The 17,546-nt window shown below is 36.7% G+C and overlaps 1 protein-coding gene across 2 annotated transcripts; it reads right to left on the reverse strand.

Annotated features, from left to right (window-relative positions):
- Positions 1-258: 258 nt before the first annotated feature.
- LOC147568581 (phenylalanine N-monooxygenase-like) lies at positions 259-4,754 on the reverse strand. 2 transcript variants are annotated; one of them, XM_086654988.1, is made up of 3 exons: positions 4,596-4,754; positions 2,036-3,416; positions 259-1,103 (listed from the first exon to the last, which is right to left on the reverse strand). In XM_086654988.1, exons 2-3 carry the CDS (start codon positions 3,062-3,064, stop codon positions 471-473), a joined length of 1,662 nt encoding a protein of 553 aa, XP_086511114.1. In that variant the 5' UTR covers positions 3,065-3,416; positions 4,596-4,754; the 3' UTR covers positions 259-470. The 2 variants fall into 2 exon arrangements, with proteins under 2 accessions (XP_086511114.1, XP_086511113.1); XM_086654987.1 differs by having other exon boundaries at positions 2,036-4,754.
- Positions 4,755-17,546: the final 12,792 nt, after the last annotated feature.

Below are 17,546 nucleotides of genomic sequence, written 5' to 3' on the forward strand. Positions count from 1 at the left end.
GGTGTCCAGACAATTTTATTTAGTCCATTATATAGATAAGGGTATAAATGTCAAAATTTTATTTCAAACTAAATATTTCAGATTGAAGAACTAACATAATACTTTGTAGAAACTATTCAACCAATTTAGGTTCAACTAATTCAATTCAACAAATTGAGATTCAGTCAATTCAAATTCAGACAAAAAACAAACAAACAAAACCTTAGTAATTTAGGCTCAATAAGCTCTACCACATGCAAACCTCGTTTCTAGAGGGAATTAAATGAAACTGATATTTGTTAAAATCACAAACTTTACTCTATCAATAGTTCTAAATTAAATGACAAACACTTATTTGCATGAACTAGATAAGAACACCACTCGAGCATTAATGAGAATGTGAATACTGAAAAAAGTTCCCGGCAGATACTAATATTAATACGAGGAACCATAATTATTTGAAGCATTGTTGAACTTGATCGAGAGAAAATTCAACAGGGAGGGTAGAGATGAGGAGCTAGTCGTGGCTCAGCGTGTGCATGTAGTGGCTTAGCCAAAGAGAGATCATTAGATGATTCAGAGAGGTCAATAGAATTTTCTCCACGAGGGACACGCCAAGTGAACCCTTGAAGAAGCCTCGCCAACAACATGACAGTAATGGCCGATCCAAGTTGGACACCGATGCAACCACGTCGTCCTGTACCAAAAGATATGAACCGTAAATCTGGCTCAGTAAGTTCAACTCGAGTGGATCCAATATCATTCACCAAATGGCGCTCGGGAATGTATTTGAGTGGGTCATCCCAAACTTTAGGGTTAAGGCCTCCTCGAGTCAACAATATATGGCTGCCTTTAGGGATAAAATAACCAGCCACTGTGGTATCAGACATGGACATATGTGGAACCGTAAAGGGAACTACTGGATGAAGTCTAAATGCTTCTCTAATACAAGCTTTTACATAATTTAGCTTTGGAAAATCAGATTCTTGTACCAAACGATCTTTCCCGACTACCATATCGATTTCTTCGACCGCTTTTAGAAGGATATTAGGTTGATTTATCATCTCTGCCATTGCCCATTCCACTCCATTCGCAGGATTATCTATGGTTGCATAGAACAACTCCTACATATTATCATATTAATCATCATTATATATAATTGTAAAACAATATTTCAGACTAATAAAGTGGCATTTTATTTTGGGGAAATGATAGAGTGACTTAGAATATGGTATTTAGAGGGTGACATGTTTCCTCATTTGGAAACAAAAGCGGTCCCCACCGTAGTCAAACTTTGAAAAAACCTTGTCTTTTAGTGAATTCCACGTCATTATGTCATCCTCCAAGTCATCCTCTAAGTAACTCTAACATCTCCCTTTTTTTTTATCGTCTGAACTGATTCCGTTGTGTGGATCTAAATCGTTGAGTCAAATAAATGGGCCAATTAGTTTGAGTCAGTTATTCACATAAGTTAGAGATGAAAAATCAAATAAAAACAACATGGGTTATTTCATTTTTGACCCCGTGGTTTCTTACTAGCTTTATCTTTCGTCATCTAATTTTCATAAATTAGGAAATGATCCTCTCTTTTAAATCGTCAGTTTAATTTAACAGTGATTTTTTTTGTTTCTTTAATTACTTTTCCTTTAAAAAAAATTAATTTTCATATGTCTTTTCTCTCTTCTCTGACGTTTGAAGTGATTATTGGCGGTTGGTCGGTCATTTTTAGAGGAAGGATGATTAGGGAAGCAAAAAAAAAGGTCAATCTTTAAAGTTAACTAATAGTTTTAAAACACAGGGGGGTCATTTTTTTAATTTATAAAGATTAGGGGGCGCAAAGGAAGTAATCACAAGCTAGTGGGCCGAAAAGAAAATAACCAAACAACATTATGGAATCTAAATCAAGTCCGTTTAGAGCTGGAAACAAATTTGACTCGGAAAAAAATACATACGGAGTTTGATATGACATTCTAAAATCTTACTCGAGTCAATTTAGACCCCGAATCATATTTGACTTAGAAAAAATATTGACACCAAGAGTTGATACCAATCTTACCGCGGTTTGAGCTTTGATCTCTTCTATTGATAGCAACGGCTTCCCATCTTTGTCCTCCAGCGTGATCATTACATCAAGAAGATCCTGGGGTAGTTCATCGTTGCATCGATCTCTTGATCTCCATTCTCCAATTCTTTCCTCGATTATAGGATCGTGATACTTGTTCACAATATTAGTTGCTTCCTTGATAATCTTTTCATGGCCATCCAAGTCTAACCATCTCAACCAAGGCAAATAATCTGATACACAAAATGCATAGACATATGATAAAACCCTAAAGAGTGCATCGACATGCTCTTCTTCTTGAAAACTAGATCCTCCATCTTTTCTTCCTTCCCCAAAGTACCTCTTATTGAACATTATCTTTCTTGTAACATTTCCAGTATACTGTCTCGAAGCAAGTCTAATGTCGATTACTGCACCAACACCACCACCACCTTCATAAGATAACCCTAATATGTTGCTTTGGTTATTTATGTAGAAAAGTAGGTTATTAGCTTCCTCACTTATCTTCTCAAGTAACCACTTTACCCTTGACGGATTAATCACTTCAGAAGCTATGCATTTTCTCATCTTCTTCCATTGATCTCCCACTGGTGAAAACACAGTGGTGACATACCCACGACTGGCTATTTCACTAGCCATTGTTACAGGCCTTGAAGCAAATGTAGCGTCTTGTTTCTTCAAGAATTCTTTGGCAATATCGGGTGAGTTTACCGTAATTACATGGATGTTGCCAAGACGAATACATGCAATATCAGTGTTCAACTCCTTCATAACTTTAAATATCCATCGAAATGCTGGTTTGTTTCGACGTAATTCAAGAAGACTTCCGATATTCGGCCATGGCGTAGGACCCGGAGGGAGTGGAGCCCTCGACGGGTTGGACGAAGCTGGACTTTTACTTATGAAAATTCTTGCAAATATGATTAGTGAAGTGGTGATTATTAAGGCAATTATTGCGAGTTTAGCTCTAGATTCCGGCATGAGCGGAAGGAGTGAGAAGAATGTAGAGGTGTTGTAGGCCATGTGGTAGGTGTGTAATATTAGATTAGGGTTTATGCACAGACTTTGAATGAGAGTTGATGGATGGTCAAAATTTGCTAGAGAAATGCTCAACTTAAAAGAGTGTGTCGGGATTTAGGAATTTAGGATTTAGAGTGAGTGTACATTCTATGTTTGTCATATTTTGCTATGAAATAGGAATTGACATTTGACATGACAACAGTACGAACGTCTGGTAGAAAACATATTTTGCTATGACATTTCTTGTGAAAGAAATAATAATGTAAAAATGAGTGTAAAAGTAGATTTTATGTGTAGCATAATTTAAATCTGGGTCCTGACATGTGCGAATGGTTAATTTGACACAGAGTAATTCCTGCAAAGTAAAACTGTACTTCAGTAAATTATAGAAATATTTGAATAAAGACTTGTTTCTTGATTATCTTCGTTAGGCCCCCCAATAACTAATTTTATGTTTGTGAACATTCCCTTTTTTGGTTTAAGGCAAAAATAAATAAATAAATTAAGGTTCGACTAGATATAGATCATTCTTTTAGCTGGGTAAGCCATCATGTTGCAAATTAAGTCAAGAACTTTTGTATACTTATCATTTCCGGAAGGAGAATCAAGGTAGCTCCTAACCCATTTGTTTTTTCGTATTGCACCTGGTTCTCCATATCACCTTTTTTTTGGAGGTTGAGTACGATAGTCATTACAGGTTTAAAGTTCATCTAACTACTTTATTTGTACCCAAATCCAACAATCATGGATTTGCACTTTTATGAGATCGAACCGAAGGCCTTCATATTGCGAAGTAGATGCACCACCAATTGGAATATCAGTTGTTGGCCATTTCACCACTTTTATTCTCATAGAAATCTTTCCATTTTTGTTAATGGCGTAATAAACAAATATATAGTTACTTAAAAGTTGAATAGACAGATATACATATTACTACTCCATCAAAGTGAGTTTAATATATTGATTTTTTCATCGTTTAACCTAAATGGTGGTAGAAGAAGAAATCATGTAGAATATGTAACTGACCTGAAAATGTGTTTCAAGCCATCACAATGATCGAAGTTATAATGCTCAATAGTTTATGACCAGTTTTAGAAATATTGGAAGGGAGATGCTAGAGTGCCCAGCTCGGTGCCCAAAAGGGTGACCAGCTGACGTGGAATTCACTAAAAGACAAAGTTTGGCTACGGTGGCGACCGCTTTTGTTTCTAAATGAGGAAATTTTGACATTTTACTTGGCATTCTAACTTGACACTCTATCATTTCCCATATTAGAATTCTCCCGCCCAAAAAAAATACTAAGATTAGCTAGTGTATCCATGCTAGCTAGTAATAGAATTGGCTACTGTAATTTTTTGTTGCAAATTTGCTACCTTATTGTAGTTTTTTTTTTTTTGATGAAAGGGCTACCTTATTGTAGTTGTTGCCAAAAATTCTAGGGTTGATATTAACGTTATAATAAATTTATAGCATCTTAATATTGTTCGTAACAAATGAAAGAATGCAATTATCATTACAAAAAAGATTATTATACCTTAATTTCTTCCTTGTTTTTGAGGAATTCAGGTCTGTATTGGCTGATTTAAAGATCTAGAGTTGATTGCTTGCTTGAGGTTCTTCAACAAAAAAAAAAAAAAAAAAAAAAAAAAAAGATTGCTTGCTTGAGGTAAAGATCACCTATGGGAATTTGTCCAAATTTGGATAGAACGGAAGGCCTTTTAATAGTGGATGATGCAATAATTATCATAATAAAAATGGTAGTACGTCCAAGTTATGTGGTTTAGGTTTTCATACGTGTTCGTTTGCGGGCAAGACATGCATATTACATGTGTAAATTGCAATTAGTGTAGATAGTGAGAAAAAAGAGGTGTACAAGCAGATAGATCACGTTTTTTTGTAAAATAACATGAGTACATTACTTTCACCCAGGCGGAGCCCAATATTAATGGGTTATTATTCAAATGACCTCCTAATTTATGACGAGTTTTTTGTCTAACCTCCTGACTTATCAAATATCTAGATGGTCTCTTTTTCGCCGTTAACGTCAAAAGACCTTCAACTTTAAATTTTCTCATTCAAATTTATCCTTCCTTTAAATTCTTTCACATCAATTCTTTTTCTCTCTCTAAAAGCTTTCTTTCTCATCGCATCTTTTTCAGGTATCATAGAATTCCTTCATCAGGTATTTAAGACCAGATGAGCGGCTCATTAGGAGCTCAAAGAAATTACATAATTGACTAAAAGAAGAAAATATCCAAAAAGGAGCAGAAGCAGTATTACTAAGGATGCTGAAATGGATCGAAGTCTTCTTTTAGACACTGATCTAGCTTAGAACTTAATAGTAATTATTATGTTCTCCTAGAAAAATCGTATATTTTAAACCAGTGGCAAATTAACAGAAGGTTCTTGAAGAACCGAAATTGTTAACATCGATAATGGCTAAAATAAAAAGATTCAAACTCGTTAACTTCAGCATTCTTAAGGACCAAATTGACAAAGTCACCCTTTTCAGAAAGGCATAGAGACTAGTAAACTATTGAGACTCATACTTGGTTATGCAGACTTATAAGTTTACTTGCAGAAGCTAACGAAAGCTACTTCAACACACACCCTGACAACTTCATGAAGTACGGAAACGTACAAGTGATAAAGTATAAAATCGGGATGTTTGAAAGGTTCAAACAAAGTACAAATCGAAGTAAAGAATCACCTCGGCAAGAAAGTCAAGCACTTGATAACCATAAAAGGAGTTGAGAAATGGCTTCCTAACTCGCTCCATGGAACACATTCGCGGGATGGTGAATCCAGTGGGAAAAATCGAACACTACTAGGCATGATTCGATCAATGATCGATTTAAGTCAGTCTTCTGAATGTTGGGATATATTCTAGAAATGGTTGTTTTATCACTTAACCGAAATCCGTCTAAAAGCTAAAAGGGTTATGTAACAGGATTACAAGGCATAAATTAGCAAAATCTGACGCAATTTCTTTAGAAGAAATTTGGGCTTAACACAACCGATCAAGAGAACAAAGTGTTTGTTGCTCATGATGTTATCCTCCTAATAATTAGTTCCGGAAGGATAAATGGGAGAAAGAGTCGAATGCTTCTTCGACCAAGAGCAACAAAACTGTTAAAGAAACAGTGGGAGGAAAAGGTCTAAATACCTACCTCACTAAGCGAATGAGATTCGCGGGAGAACTCTCAAGTAGTTGAAAGTTGCTCAAAACGTCAATGTCTGAAGTAGTTGGGAGTATTCCAAATTGTTGTTCTTAAGCCCTAAAGGCCTTCAAAGTTTATCTAAAGGTCAGAAGATTGAAATCTTACTGATAAAGAATGTAGACATGCTCAGAGACGGAAACCAACTCGATAATTGGATAGGAGTCAATGAATTATGAAATCCTTTCTTGTCAAGATCGGAAACTTGATAATTGGTCAATGGAGGAAAACCATTGGACGGAAATTAGTTTTTCAAGAAAGAAAATTGAGAAGGATGGAAGCATTGGTGTTTCCCAAAACTAGACAAAGAAGATTAAAATCGTGGATCCATACCAAGAGACTATGAATGAGATCCTATATCAGTCTATGTTTAGGTCCATAACTAAACACGAGGAAGTCAAAAACCGTAGCAGTCGCCGACTTTAGTGATTAGTAAACAAGCATGCCTCAGGAGATCTATCAAGGGATGAAGCAAGCTAGAGTTGGAATCTTCGATTTAAAAGAGGAAATCAAAGGCGTTTGATTCCTAAGGAATGAAGAAAACCTTGAATCTCAGTATTTCAAGAAGGTTAGTGGGAGAAACGTTTTTTAGGCAGGTGGCAGTGTACACACCAGAATTGTGAACAACATAGGGATGTTGGAATCAATTAAGAAAGGACCACAATGGATCAAATAATTTGGGCACCAATGGTCTATACGTATAGATCAAAAAATGATCTGACTAAAATAAGAAAACTTGGGATTCTTATAAGTCTAAAGACGAAAACTCTAAAAGAGATATTCGACCCAAATCTCATGACGCATAGCTACGCAAGACTCATAGTCGGGGGACTCTGATCAGTAAGCACGTATGAGAAAGATAATTATTTTATAGGCATAAAATCGGTCATGTAAGACATGATTTAGCATTTGCCCAAGACATCGTGAATACTTAGAATTTTAAGAGATGTTAACATCCGAACTCGGATAAGACAATCTGAAACCACGACTAACATCCTAAATAGCTTGTAAAATTGCTAGGATAAGTTAGAGTGGAGAATGTTGAACATGTCAATGCAAACTTCCAGACATGGAAGGAAAGTAGGCAGAAAGTGTTTCTAGTCGGGAACTGTTGCAGACTCTACAAAATAAAGAATAGGAAGCCTTAACACTAGTAAAGGGTTACTAGAAACTATCAATAGAAAATCAAAGGAATCAACCTTCGATTAGTTGATAATAAGCAAGGTTTAAATGGGCAACATCTGTAGTCAACTAAACTGTCACCTAAGACAAAAGTATGACAATCATATTAAATGTCAAAGGCATAAGGTAATTTCGGAAATAACCTTGACTAGTAAAATTGCGCATGTAAAAGGTGTTTTACGAAATAGGCTCAAATTACAAACTCTCGTAATCGAAAATAAGTTAGTTATTTCACAGTCGTCTAAATTTTGTTTAGTATTTAAATGACAATCCGCAGATAATAAAACATTCTAAATAGGTTTGTCAGATACGCGATCTGATGAATGAAACCATATTAAGTGAACTTGGAATATTTAATTATCATCTCCCTAGTCCAGGTCATTGCATGAACAACAATGACTTAGGAAGACTAGCACGTGAGCCGGAGAGATAGCAATGTTTCATGGGCTATAGGAATAGGAGTATCCAAATCGACTACGTGAGTGTACTATTAGAATATACACGGGATAACCCTCAAAATGAGAAGTACATCAATCGTGATGAACGTCAAAATGCTTCTAATTGACAAGATTGGAGAGATTCCTCAACACATGAAGCGGATACTGGGAAAGACAAGATATATAGACATGAAGCTGAGTGGGAGCACAAGAATGGATTGTGTCATCCTAATTACATTAAGAAAACGTGTCTCAAGGCCGCTTGATGATAGCAACTGAAAATGCGCGAACGCGCTCAAATGGATTAAAAGTTAATCATTTGTCTTTGACAGTTGTACTCAGGATCAAGAAAGTCTGAATGACGTGACGTATCAGATGAGATACAAATTGACACAGGAATCGAGCATTGCACTTGTTCAAAGTACAAGTGGGAGTCTGAATGACATGTCCTTTGACCAAAGATGCAATGCGAGCAATTTGTCGGCTAGGACAATTGCTGAAGAAGATCATCAAGTCCGGACGATTTAGGGGTCGTAGTGTTTAGCTAGAAACCAACTACGATCGTTAAATTACGAAGTAATTCGCGGCTAACTTCGACCGGATCCTACATCGGGTTACACATAAGAATGTCTATTAATGGGCCTAAAAAGTTTCCTAAATAGGTCTACACCCGCAAATGTACGGGTGTCAAGTTGTAATAAATTCCAGTAAGACCGATCGTTCCTCAGAGACTTAGTCAAACTCAAATTTTAACCTTAATTCTAACTTGGATTCTAACTTGGTTTTGATGATATAATTCAGATAAAGATAACAAATAAACTTAAATGATATAAAATTCAAGAGATGGAAGAACTTAGGGTTTTCGAATCCGTCCTCCTAACAATTCTAACGACGATTTATTATGATTTAATTAGCAAATTTCTCATATAACTCAGATTCCAGTCAATGAATGGTCTAAAAATCCGAAAGATTTGATCATGAAAAACAATAAAAATTATTAACAAATCATATCGATAAAATTAATTATGAAGAACTTCATCTAAAACCCTAGATAAAAGATTAGTTAATCATGCTGGAAGAGATAAACATTTAAATTTATATAAGTAAAAGAGTAAGAAAACTTAACTTTTTCGCTATTTCCAAACCAAACAGGGCCTTAGGGAAATGATTTTCTTCTGTTTTCCCAAAATTCTGCCAAACGCACCCTTAGAGAAAATGATTTTTTCGTCTTCCCGGAAATGGATTCCCTGTGGGAAAATTATTTTCTCACCTTCTCCAATTCTCTCTCTCTCTAACTTTCTGTTTTTATCTTTCTCTTCTCACTCTTTCTATTTTCTCTTAATAGCAACAGTAAATAAGAACAATGAACATGACCAAGTCGATACGAATTAAAGAAGAAGAAGAAGATTGAAACTTTAATTCTTTTAATCTTTTCAATCTCTATACAATCTCTCTCTCTACTGTAATCTCTCTCTCTCTCACAAAGAAGGAGATAACAAAAATAGAAAAATAAAAATGCAAAAGAAAACGAATGAGATGATGATGGCTCTTGGTTTCGGTTTTTGTTTCTCTCTCTCTTTAAACCGTGATCTTCCTCTCTCTCTCTAAACCGTGCTTTCTGTCTTTCTAGCCGTGGGAAGATAATCCCATTCTATAGCTCTCTGAATTTCTTTTATATGTAGAGAGAAACCGACTTGCAAGATTTCTTTCCTTATCTCTTTCGGCTCAACTTTCTTTCCATCTCTGTTATTTTATGCACTGTCTCTCTATAAAAATTAATCACCATTCAAGCAGCTTCCTTTTTCAGCTCTCGGTCAAATCTTTCAATCAAATGACTCTCTCTCTCTCTAATATTTCTTACCAATAACATCTTTAATCTCTTTCCTTCTTCAGCTCTCGGTCTATCTCAAATCTCTTTCCTTCTTCAGCTCTCGGTTCCTCTCTAAAGAAATAACTGAAGAATAATTCCTAATATATGGGCAGCAAATCACAGAGCCGTTAGTGATGGTGGAACTTTGCTGTTGAGCTGGGTGTTTCGAGAATAGATGAGATACACTTTCATCCGTCGAATTTCCGGAACTTATTTGAAGTTGTTAGATCATTTCATCGTACATTAATAACTTAGTTTGTGTTGCACCAAATCAGATTTCAAAAATAATATCCAGAGCGCCGTCCTGAGTATCCCGATGGTGTACCACACGCACATCTTTACCGTTCATCTTCTGTTCCGTGAACCACGTATCTCTGACCGTTGTATGTTGACATTTGGTCAACTGGGTTTGACCCAACTTTGACCTTCTTTATTTTGCTAATCTGGACTCCTATTCCACTTCCGCTTTCGCCGATAGATTCGTATTGGATTCTATTTTCACATGAGCACTAATATTCACCAGAACACCCTTGTCATTAAAACGACCAAAATGCCCCTCAAGTATGTCTTTATCACGATGTTTTCGCATCGAACTCCGTAAATGAGATCTGAGAAAGAAAATCAAACAAATCATCAGAGTAACCGCTCGAACTGGACTAACTAACCCGAGTTAAGAGATTCAGATGGGACATTTTCATGTCTCATCATCTATTTGATCGAATGATATGACTAGTGGAATGAGACATATAATCATTGGAGAGTCCCATGAATATGTCTCATAGGCTTAAAAGAAGTTTAGGCAAAGATAGCACAAAAGGCCCGAAAAGAGAGATTTTGGTTCGGGGCGAAAGGAGACCTTTTGGGCCCAATAGGTGGGCAGACGACCATGCTCATTAGGTAGCCCATAAGGGGACGGCTAGATTTGGAAAAGATCATATACATGGGGCGGCCACAACTTACGGAAATAGGAAAATAGAAACTAGTTTCTATTTTCGACTATTTCCTTAATCTTATTCAAAAGGGACTTTTAGGATACTCCTAATTAGGGTGGGACTCTAATTAGGGTTCTATATAAGGTCTCTTAGGGACTTGAATAAGGTGTGGAATTTTTCAATAAGCTTTCTTACTTTAACACATCAAGTAGAGAAGAGAAAGTGAGCTAATTCCCAAGCTATCTAATTAGTCAATAAAGAAGAAGGTGCTCTTCATATCAACCCACCATTGGAGTTATAGCTAGCTACAAGGTGGGAGATCAATTATATCATTCGGTGTCTTGAGTAGAGGAGCAACACGTGGAGCTCTTGGTCTTGGCATTCGATTGGAATGGTTCGAGGGAAATCTAGCGATTAAGGTAATCTCTAACTCTTAGTTAATTATTAGTTTATGCATGATGATCCTGGGAATGCTAGTGTTAGACATGAGATGTGTAAGATTCCGCTTACAACATTAGTATATATCATAACCCAACACCGGCGAAGGAAAGTGTTCCCTTCGCCAAAACCGAACCTCGAGGAGGGTTTTTGTCGAAATCCTTCGAGGATTTTATGGCCAATAAACATTTCGTGCTCACAAAGCATTTTGTGGCCCTGACCATTTCGTGATAACAAAACGTTTCGTGGCGTTTCGTGGCCACAAAATTCTTCGTCGACACGAACTTTGTGATCTCCACAACGAGGTCTATACACACCGCAAGAGAGAGAAAGCGAGATATAGAGTGCAAGAAAGAGATATAAGGACTGCGAGAGAAAAAAAGAAAAAGAGAAACTAATCTACAGAGATATATGTCTACAACGAGAGTGATGGGAGTGATTTATAATGAAAGGGAAGGAGATCTAGAATGAGAACGATAAAAAATAGTCAGTGACAACGAAAGAGATAGTGAGGGAGAGAGAGATAGAGATAAAGGGAGGGAGGGAGAGAGGGAGAGAGAGAGAGAGGGAGAAGATGGAGATTAGGGGACAATGTTCGATCAAGTCAATTTTTGGATTAAAAGAAGAATATACCCTCTAAATCAATTTTTAATCAACTACTTTTTATTCTCCGGAGATTTTTCTTTATTCCCCAAAGCCGCGGTACGTTATTTGTTTTGAGAAGAAAAAGAATATCTTAATAGGATACGTGATATAAGACGGATCGAGGTAAAGGGATCTGATGATCAACAAAAATGATACGGGTGTAACACGTGCGTGTACGTGACGGATCAAGAAGATGAGATCTGATGATCAAGAACAATTCAAGATATGAGAAGATATTTCAAGATATATATGAAGATCCATAATATTTACTTTCTTATATTCAGAATTACTCTTGTACCTATTTAATGGTAATATTAGATAGATTTTATATTAATTCCTAGTTTAGTTAAGAAAAACCAGGAAACCCTAAGTTATCTATAAATAAGAGGGGGTTCTAGAGATTAAATCATCGAGTTATGTCTGACTAATGTAAACGATCAAACCCGCGAGTCGTGGTGATTATTAATGAAACAGTTATTTCTCCGTGGATGTAGGTCGCGAGTATCCGACCGAACTACGTTATATTATCGTGTCACTATTTAAATTTATATCTCCGATTATTACATAATCGCGAATTTAACATACCTATTCAGGTTTCTTAATATGCATCTGAATCTAATTGAACATGGTTAGTAATTGGTTTACAAAAGATTTTGGATTGATTGGTTTGATTTATTTTTGCACACCCCTATTAGCTAGAAGCATCTGTACAATGTCATTGTTGTTTTTGTTGAATTTAAACTATCCATTCTACTGAATGAGAAAGTATGTAGACATCTTTTCAACTATTTGAGTACTAAATCCTGCCTTCTATCACTTGTCAAACATTTGAATGAGTCAGAGAATTTTTACTTACATTCTACATAAAAAAAAGTAGAGATATAATATAAATACTCAAGAAGCATATTTTGTTCAATATTTAAATTATCCAACTCGTTCAGATAAGATAATTTTGAAGTTATGGAAGAGAAGACATAATGCTTAAGAATTGGGATAAGAACGTAAAAAACTAGAAATTAGAATACACTCAAAGAGAAGATAAGAGAATTTAAAGTTGTTATAATGGTAGACTTAAGTGAAGGGAATGAGTAGTAATTATAAGAAAAACTACTCGTAATGTTTTCCCTGGTTTTCAAATTATTAGATAATTGTTAATATTTATGACCGTGACTTTGGGGAATAAAGAAAAACCTCTTGGCAATAATAATTTCTACAAAATTAGTCAACGAAGATTGACCTTTTTATTTCTATTTGTTGCTATAGGGCTTCCAATTTTGGGAGTTAAAAAAAAAAAAATTTAGAAGATCCCATAAAAGAATTTAGAAGGAACTTTTATAAACTTAAATAAAATCTTTCTAGGATCTAAACCCTAAACTCCTTCCAAGTCTTTCTTCTTTGCTTCATCTTCTTCTCCAAAGCTTTATTTTTTTTTCTAATCACTAAACTCAAAAACACGTAAAACAAACTTAATATGTTTAGAAGTGATGAAAATATGTTTGGGGTTCAAATTAACTGATTTCTAGGGTTTAGAACGCGTTTACCTCTCTTGGGGATGATTAATGGATGAATAAACTTGCTTTGGACGTTCCATGAAAAATGTATTAAGAGCTTTACAAGATTTTGTTTAATGATTTCTAAGGTTTAAAATTTTTTTTTCTTCTTCATCTCTCTAACTTTGTTTCTAATTTTAGAAAAGTAAGAGTAGTAGGGGGTTGGAGGTTTAGGGACGATAAGTAAGAGAAGTGATGGTAAAGGAAGAATAAAATGTTTGGCTAGAAATTATGGAGGAGATGAAATGGATGAGTTTTTCTCCAGAGAAAAAGAAATAGGAGAGGGAAAAAGAAAGAGGGTGAAAGAAATTAAAATAAAATTAAAAAAAAAAATTCTAAAAGTTATTTTTGTTAAATTGTGATTTTTTTTCTTGTGTTCTCCGTAGGAAAATATGCCCCGGAGATTTCACAAAGAACACATGGATTTCCAAAAAAAATTATTCTCCAGAGATTTTTTTTTTATTCCCCAAAACCACTGCATATTTATTTGAAGTATTTCGACCAAAAATCTCTAACAACCATAAAAGGGCTAGTTACCGTGGTAATTTGGTCGAAGTCACCCGACTACTACCAATGGCAATGAACAATTAACTCGCAGTTCAATTAGGTGATGCCCTATGTAAATCACAGGTCATGTCATGTCGACCAACACACAATGAGTCTAAGCTACATCCGTCTGGGACTCTGAAATCTCAAGCATAATTCATGTTTTGTTAAATTAAACAAAACTTTTACCGAGCAGTTCGGAACTGTGTTTTGTGTGACACGAATGACGACCACCTATGAAGTATGAACATCTACGAATTTCATGGACTTTGTGTGTTATTTGATCTAGTCATGTTTTCCTAATTTTGGGATCTTTTGTTGCAGTTGGACCAACTTACATACTTTTTATTTTTATTTTTGGAGATTGGATGTCATTACATTTCAATGGCATTGATATATCATGAATACAATTAAGGGTGGGAAAAGGGTCGGACTCTGGCGTCCATGGACACCAAAGTTCCGAGCTCCGGCATTTCGGGCTACTCTACTCTATGCCCACTTGACTAAACAGGTGGGTTCGGGTCGGGCAAAAACCTAACTCTCTTGCATAAAGCCCGCGCGTGTGCACTAGCCCGTAGCGGGTAGTTCGAGCTACTGGTCGATCGAAGTTTGGGTGCATGATGCGACACGAAAATGTCACATTTGGAGGGTCTAACTTAGACTAATTAGTTCTTTTCGAGTATTATAAATAATATTTTATGTGTTTTTCAGGTTAGGTACCTATTTTGGAGTTAAGCGTGTAAATCAGAATAAAGGGAACGAATTGTCACTATCATTTCATGTACCCAAAATGAGAGAAAAAGATTTCAAGCAAATCAAATTACAAGTGGAGGCAATGGCGAGTCCAACGGTGAAGACGGAAGTCAGTTCCGAGTTTGGACGAGGAAGTTGTGAAAGATAGAAGCCAAGGTCTTTTCTTGACCCCTTTGGTTCTAATTGTAGAGGCTAGATTAAGACACCTCCTTTGTCTTTAATTCAAAGCCCAACATCTAAGCCCAAGTTCAAGAATACCCAAAGAAGAAGGAAGGTGTAGAGATTTTATGAGCACCCACTTTTAGGCCCAAGTCAAAGTAGTCTAAAGACTTAGTCAAGTTGACTAAGTCTAGGGTTTGAATCAAGTGAGGTTACTATTCATCTTCTTCTTCATTCATTCATCAACCAAGTAACTTGGGAGAGAGGAAAGGAGGGTGTTCTTGGAGGCTAGGGTTGATTGTCCTTGAAAGCTTGAGAGAGAGTAAAAGAGACAAGGAAGGAGGAGGCCGACCAAGCTAGGCCGGCCAGCACTAAGGTCGGCCTAGTCTTGGCCGGCAGCAGCTCGGGATTTAGCAAGGAGCAGCTCGGGCTGAACCATCTTCACGGGAGGAGCAGCAGCAAGCACGGGATGCTCGGACAGTGCTCGACACAGCAGCAGCTGCAGACCGGCAGCAAGGCCGGAACACAGGATGCTCCAGCAGCACCAGCTTGCAGCAGCAAACAGCACGGGATGCTTGGACAGTGCTCGGACGTGCACGACTGCAGCTCGAACGTGCATGGGACGCGGGCACGGAGCTCGGAGCATGTGCATTTGGCCGGATCAAGGGTTAGCCGGAATCCTCACTTCTTTGGCCGGATTTTGCTAGGTGTTCCAGCCACTTTCTTGGCCGGAAATCTTAGGGCTTTTACTCCCCATCATCTTGGCTAGCTTCCCACATGGTTTGATTTGATTTTGGGTTACAAATTTCTAGAGAGAGAAAGCTAGGGTTAGCTTTAATATATGGAGGTTGTGTTGTAAATGGAGAAGATGATGGTGGTCGCTATGGGAAACCCAGAAGTTGCTAAGGGGAGATCGGCTGAACCTTACAGAGTCATATTTTCCGACGATCTTAGCCTCGAACCACATCGAAAAAGGGGGATTCTCTCATCATTTTCTTTCCATTTCTTATTCAATCACCATGTTAGCTAACTTTAGTGTGTCGATTATATGAGATGAATTCGTGATTATGTTTAATATGATTTGATGTTTTGATTACAAATTGATGTTCATTTATTTCGATTATCGTTTCGATCATATTTTCATGTGTCTTGTCAAGCACTTCGCATAGTTAATAGACGAAACAAAGTATTCGATTTCGATCATAGTCTAAGTCATAATTTCATGTGTCTTGTCATGCACTTCACATATTTAGGCGACTAGACAACACCCTCGATGACTCGGGTTTAACCGATTATGATGTTTGTTTGACTAAGTATGATCTCCGGATATACGTAGTACTTAGAGACATCTACTTTAGGAGTCGAACATCGATTATACTTCGACACATTAGATTGGATCATACGTAGTCGTGGGTTTATCATTATGGATTCCCGGACTTCGACACTTTGCTCACTTATTTGTCGCCCGAATCTTGTTCCTTCGACTCTTCTCTCGAATCTCTCTCGCCCGTTTTACTTATTTTGTTTAGTTAGTTTATTTGCTTTCTTTATTGCTTATTCAATCAAACCCCCTATTTATCTTCGTTTCCTTTTCTTTTTAGTCTAAGTTAGCATTTAGTATCTGGACGGAAGGATGAGACCCCTCGATATCCAAACTACCTTCCTATCCTTCGATCGATCCCGGCTTTGCCGGATTACTACTTGATACCTCCGCTTGGGTGTGCAACCTTTTCGGGTGCATCAAGTTTTTGGCGCCGCTGTCGGGGATAGATTTTGTAGTTAGGATATAGTTTGTTGTTTTGTTCATTAGTTTAGTGTTATTTGCTTCTTAGACGTCTTTATTTTATTTTGTATTTTCTTAATTTCATTTTTTTTTCAGGTACCCGTTTCAAGAAAAGAGCCAAAAGTGACATAAAGGCGAAAAAAATGAAGGAATCGAGAAACTAAAGAAGAAAGGCGAACGAAACGAGAGGAACACTCGATAGTATCGCATTCTATCTCATCCTTTTTACTTGTGTTATTGTTTAGTTTATAAGTGTTAGTTCCCATTTTGTGATTGTGTGTTAGTATCTTTGAACGTTGTGAGATCACGGCAAGTTGGTCATTTGATGAGAATGACCTTATGCGAACCCTTTCCAACACTAGTAGACCATCTGCAAGTCATCAGGACTACTCAAATTTATATAGGAATGTTCCGACTAGTGATAGGAATAGGCGAGTTGAGCCGGACCGACCTAGGATGGCCATGGGTGAATATCGAAAGATGTACTGTCAGACTCGTGATGAATATGGTCTTAGGGATTATGAGCAATGCAGAGGTCCCAGGTTCGATCTCAGGTTTGATCCACTGGAAATGTAAATTTGGGAAACATTAAACTTGGGTTATTAGTATAAATAATGTAATAAATTTGTCGAGTTTTAGGCCTCTTCCATCTTGTTGGAGTTTAGGCCTCTTTCATGGTTTAACTTATACGGTTACCGTACTTATTGCATCTTCGTGATATATCAATGCTTGTAACGACTGACGTAGAACGTAGTTGGATTTCTCAAAAAAAAACTCAAGGTCAAGGTCAATAATTATTTTTAAGAACGAGTTTTTTATGGTATCCAAATTTATGTCGGAGAAATATTACCTTTATTGAAAAATTCTGAAATTATGAACAAAAACAATATGTCTATGTATCAGTGCACGTGCACTGTGCACCTAGTTCAACAAAAAAAAATGTATCAGTGCACCTTTGTCGGTTGCTTGTTA

The sequence above is a fragment of the Eschscholzia californica genome, unplaced genomic scaffold, assembly GCF_041429995.1.
Source record: "Eschscholzia californica isolate CP2 unplaced genomic scaffold, dmEscCali1.0.p SCAF_1, whole genome shotgun sequence".
Taxonomy (NCBI): Eukaryota; Viridiplantae; Streptophyta; class Magnoliopsida; order Ranunculales; family Papaveraceae; genus Eschscholzia; species Eschscholzia californica.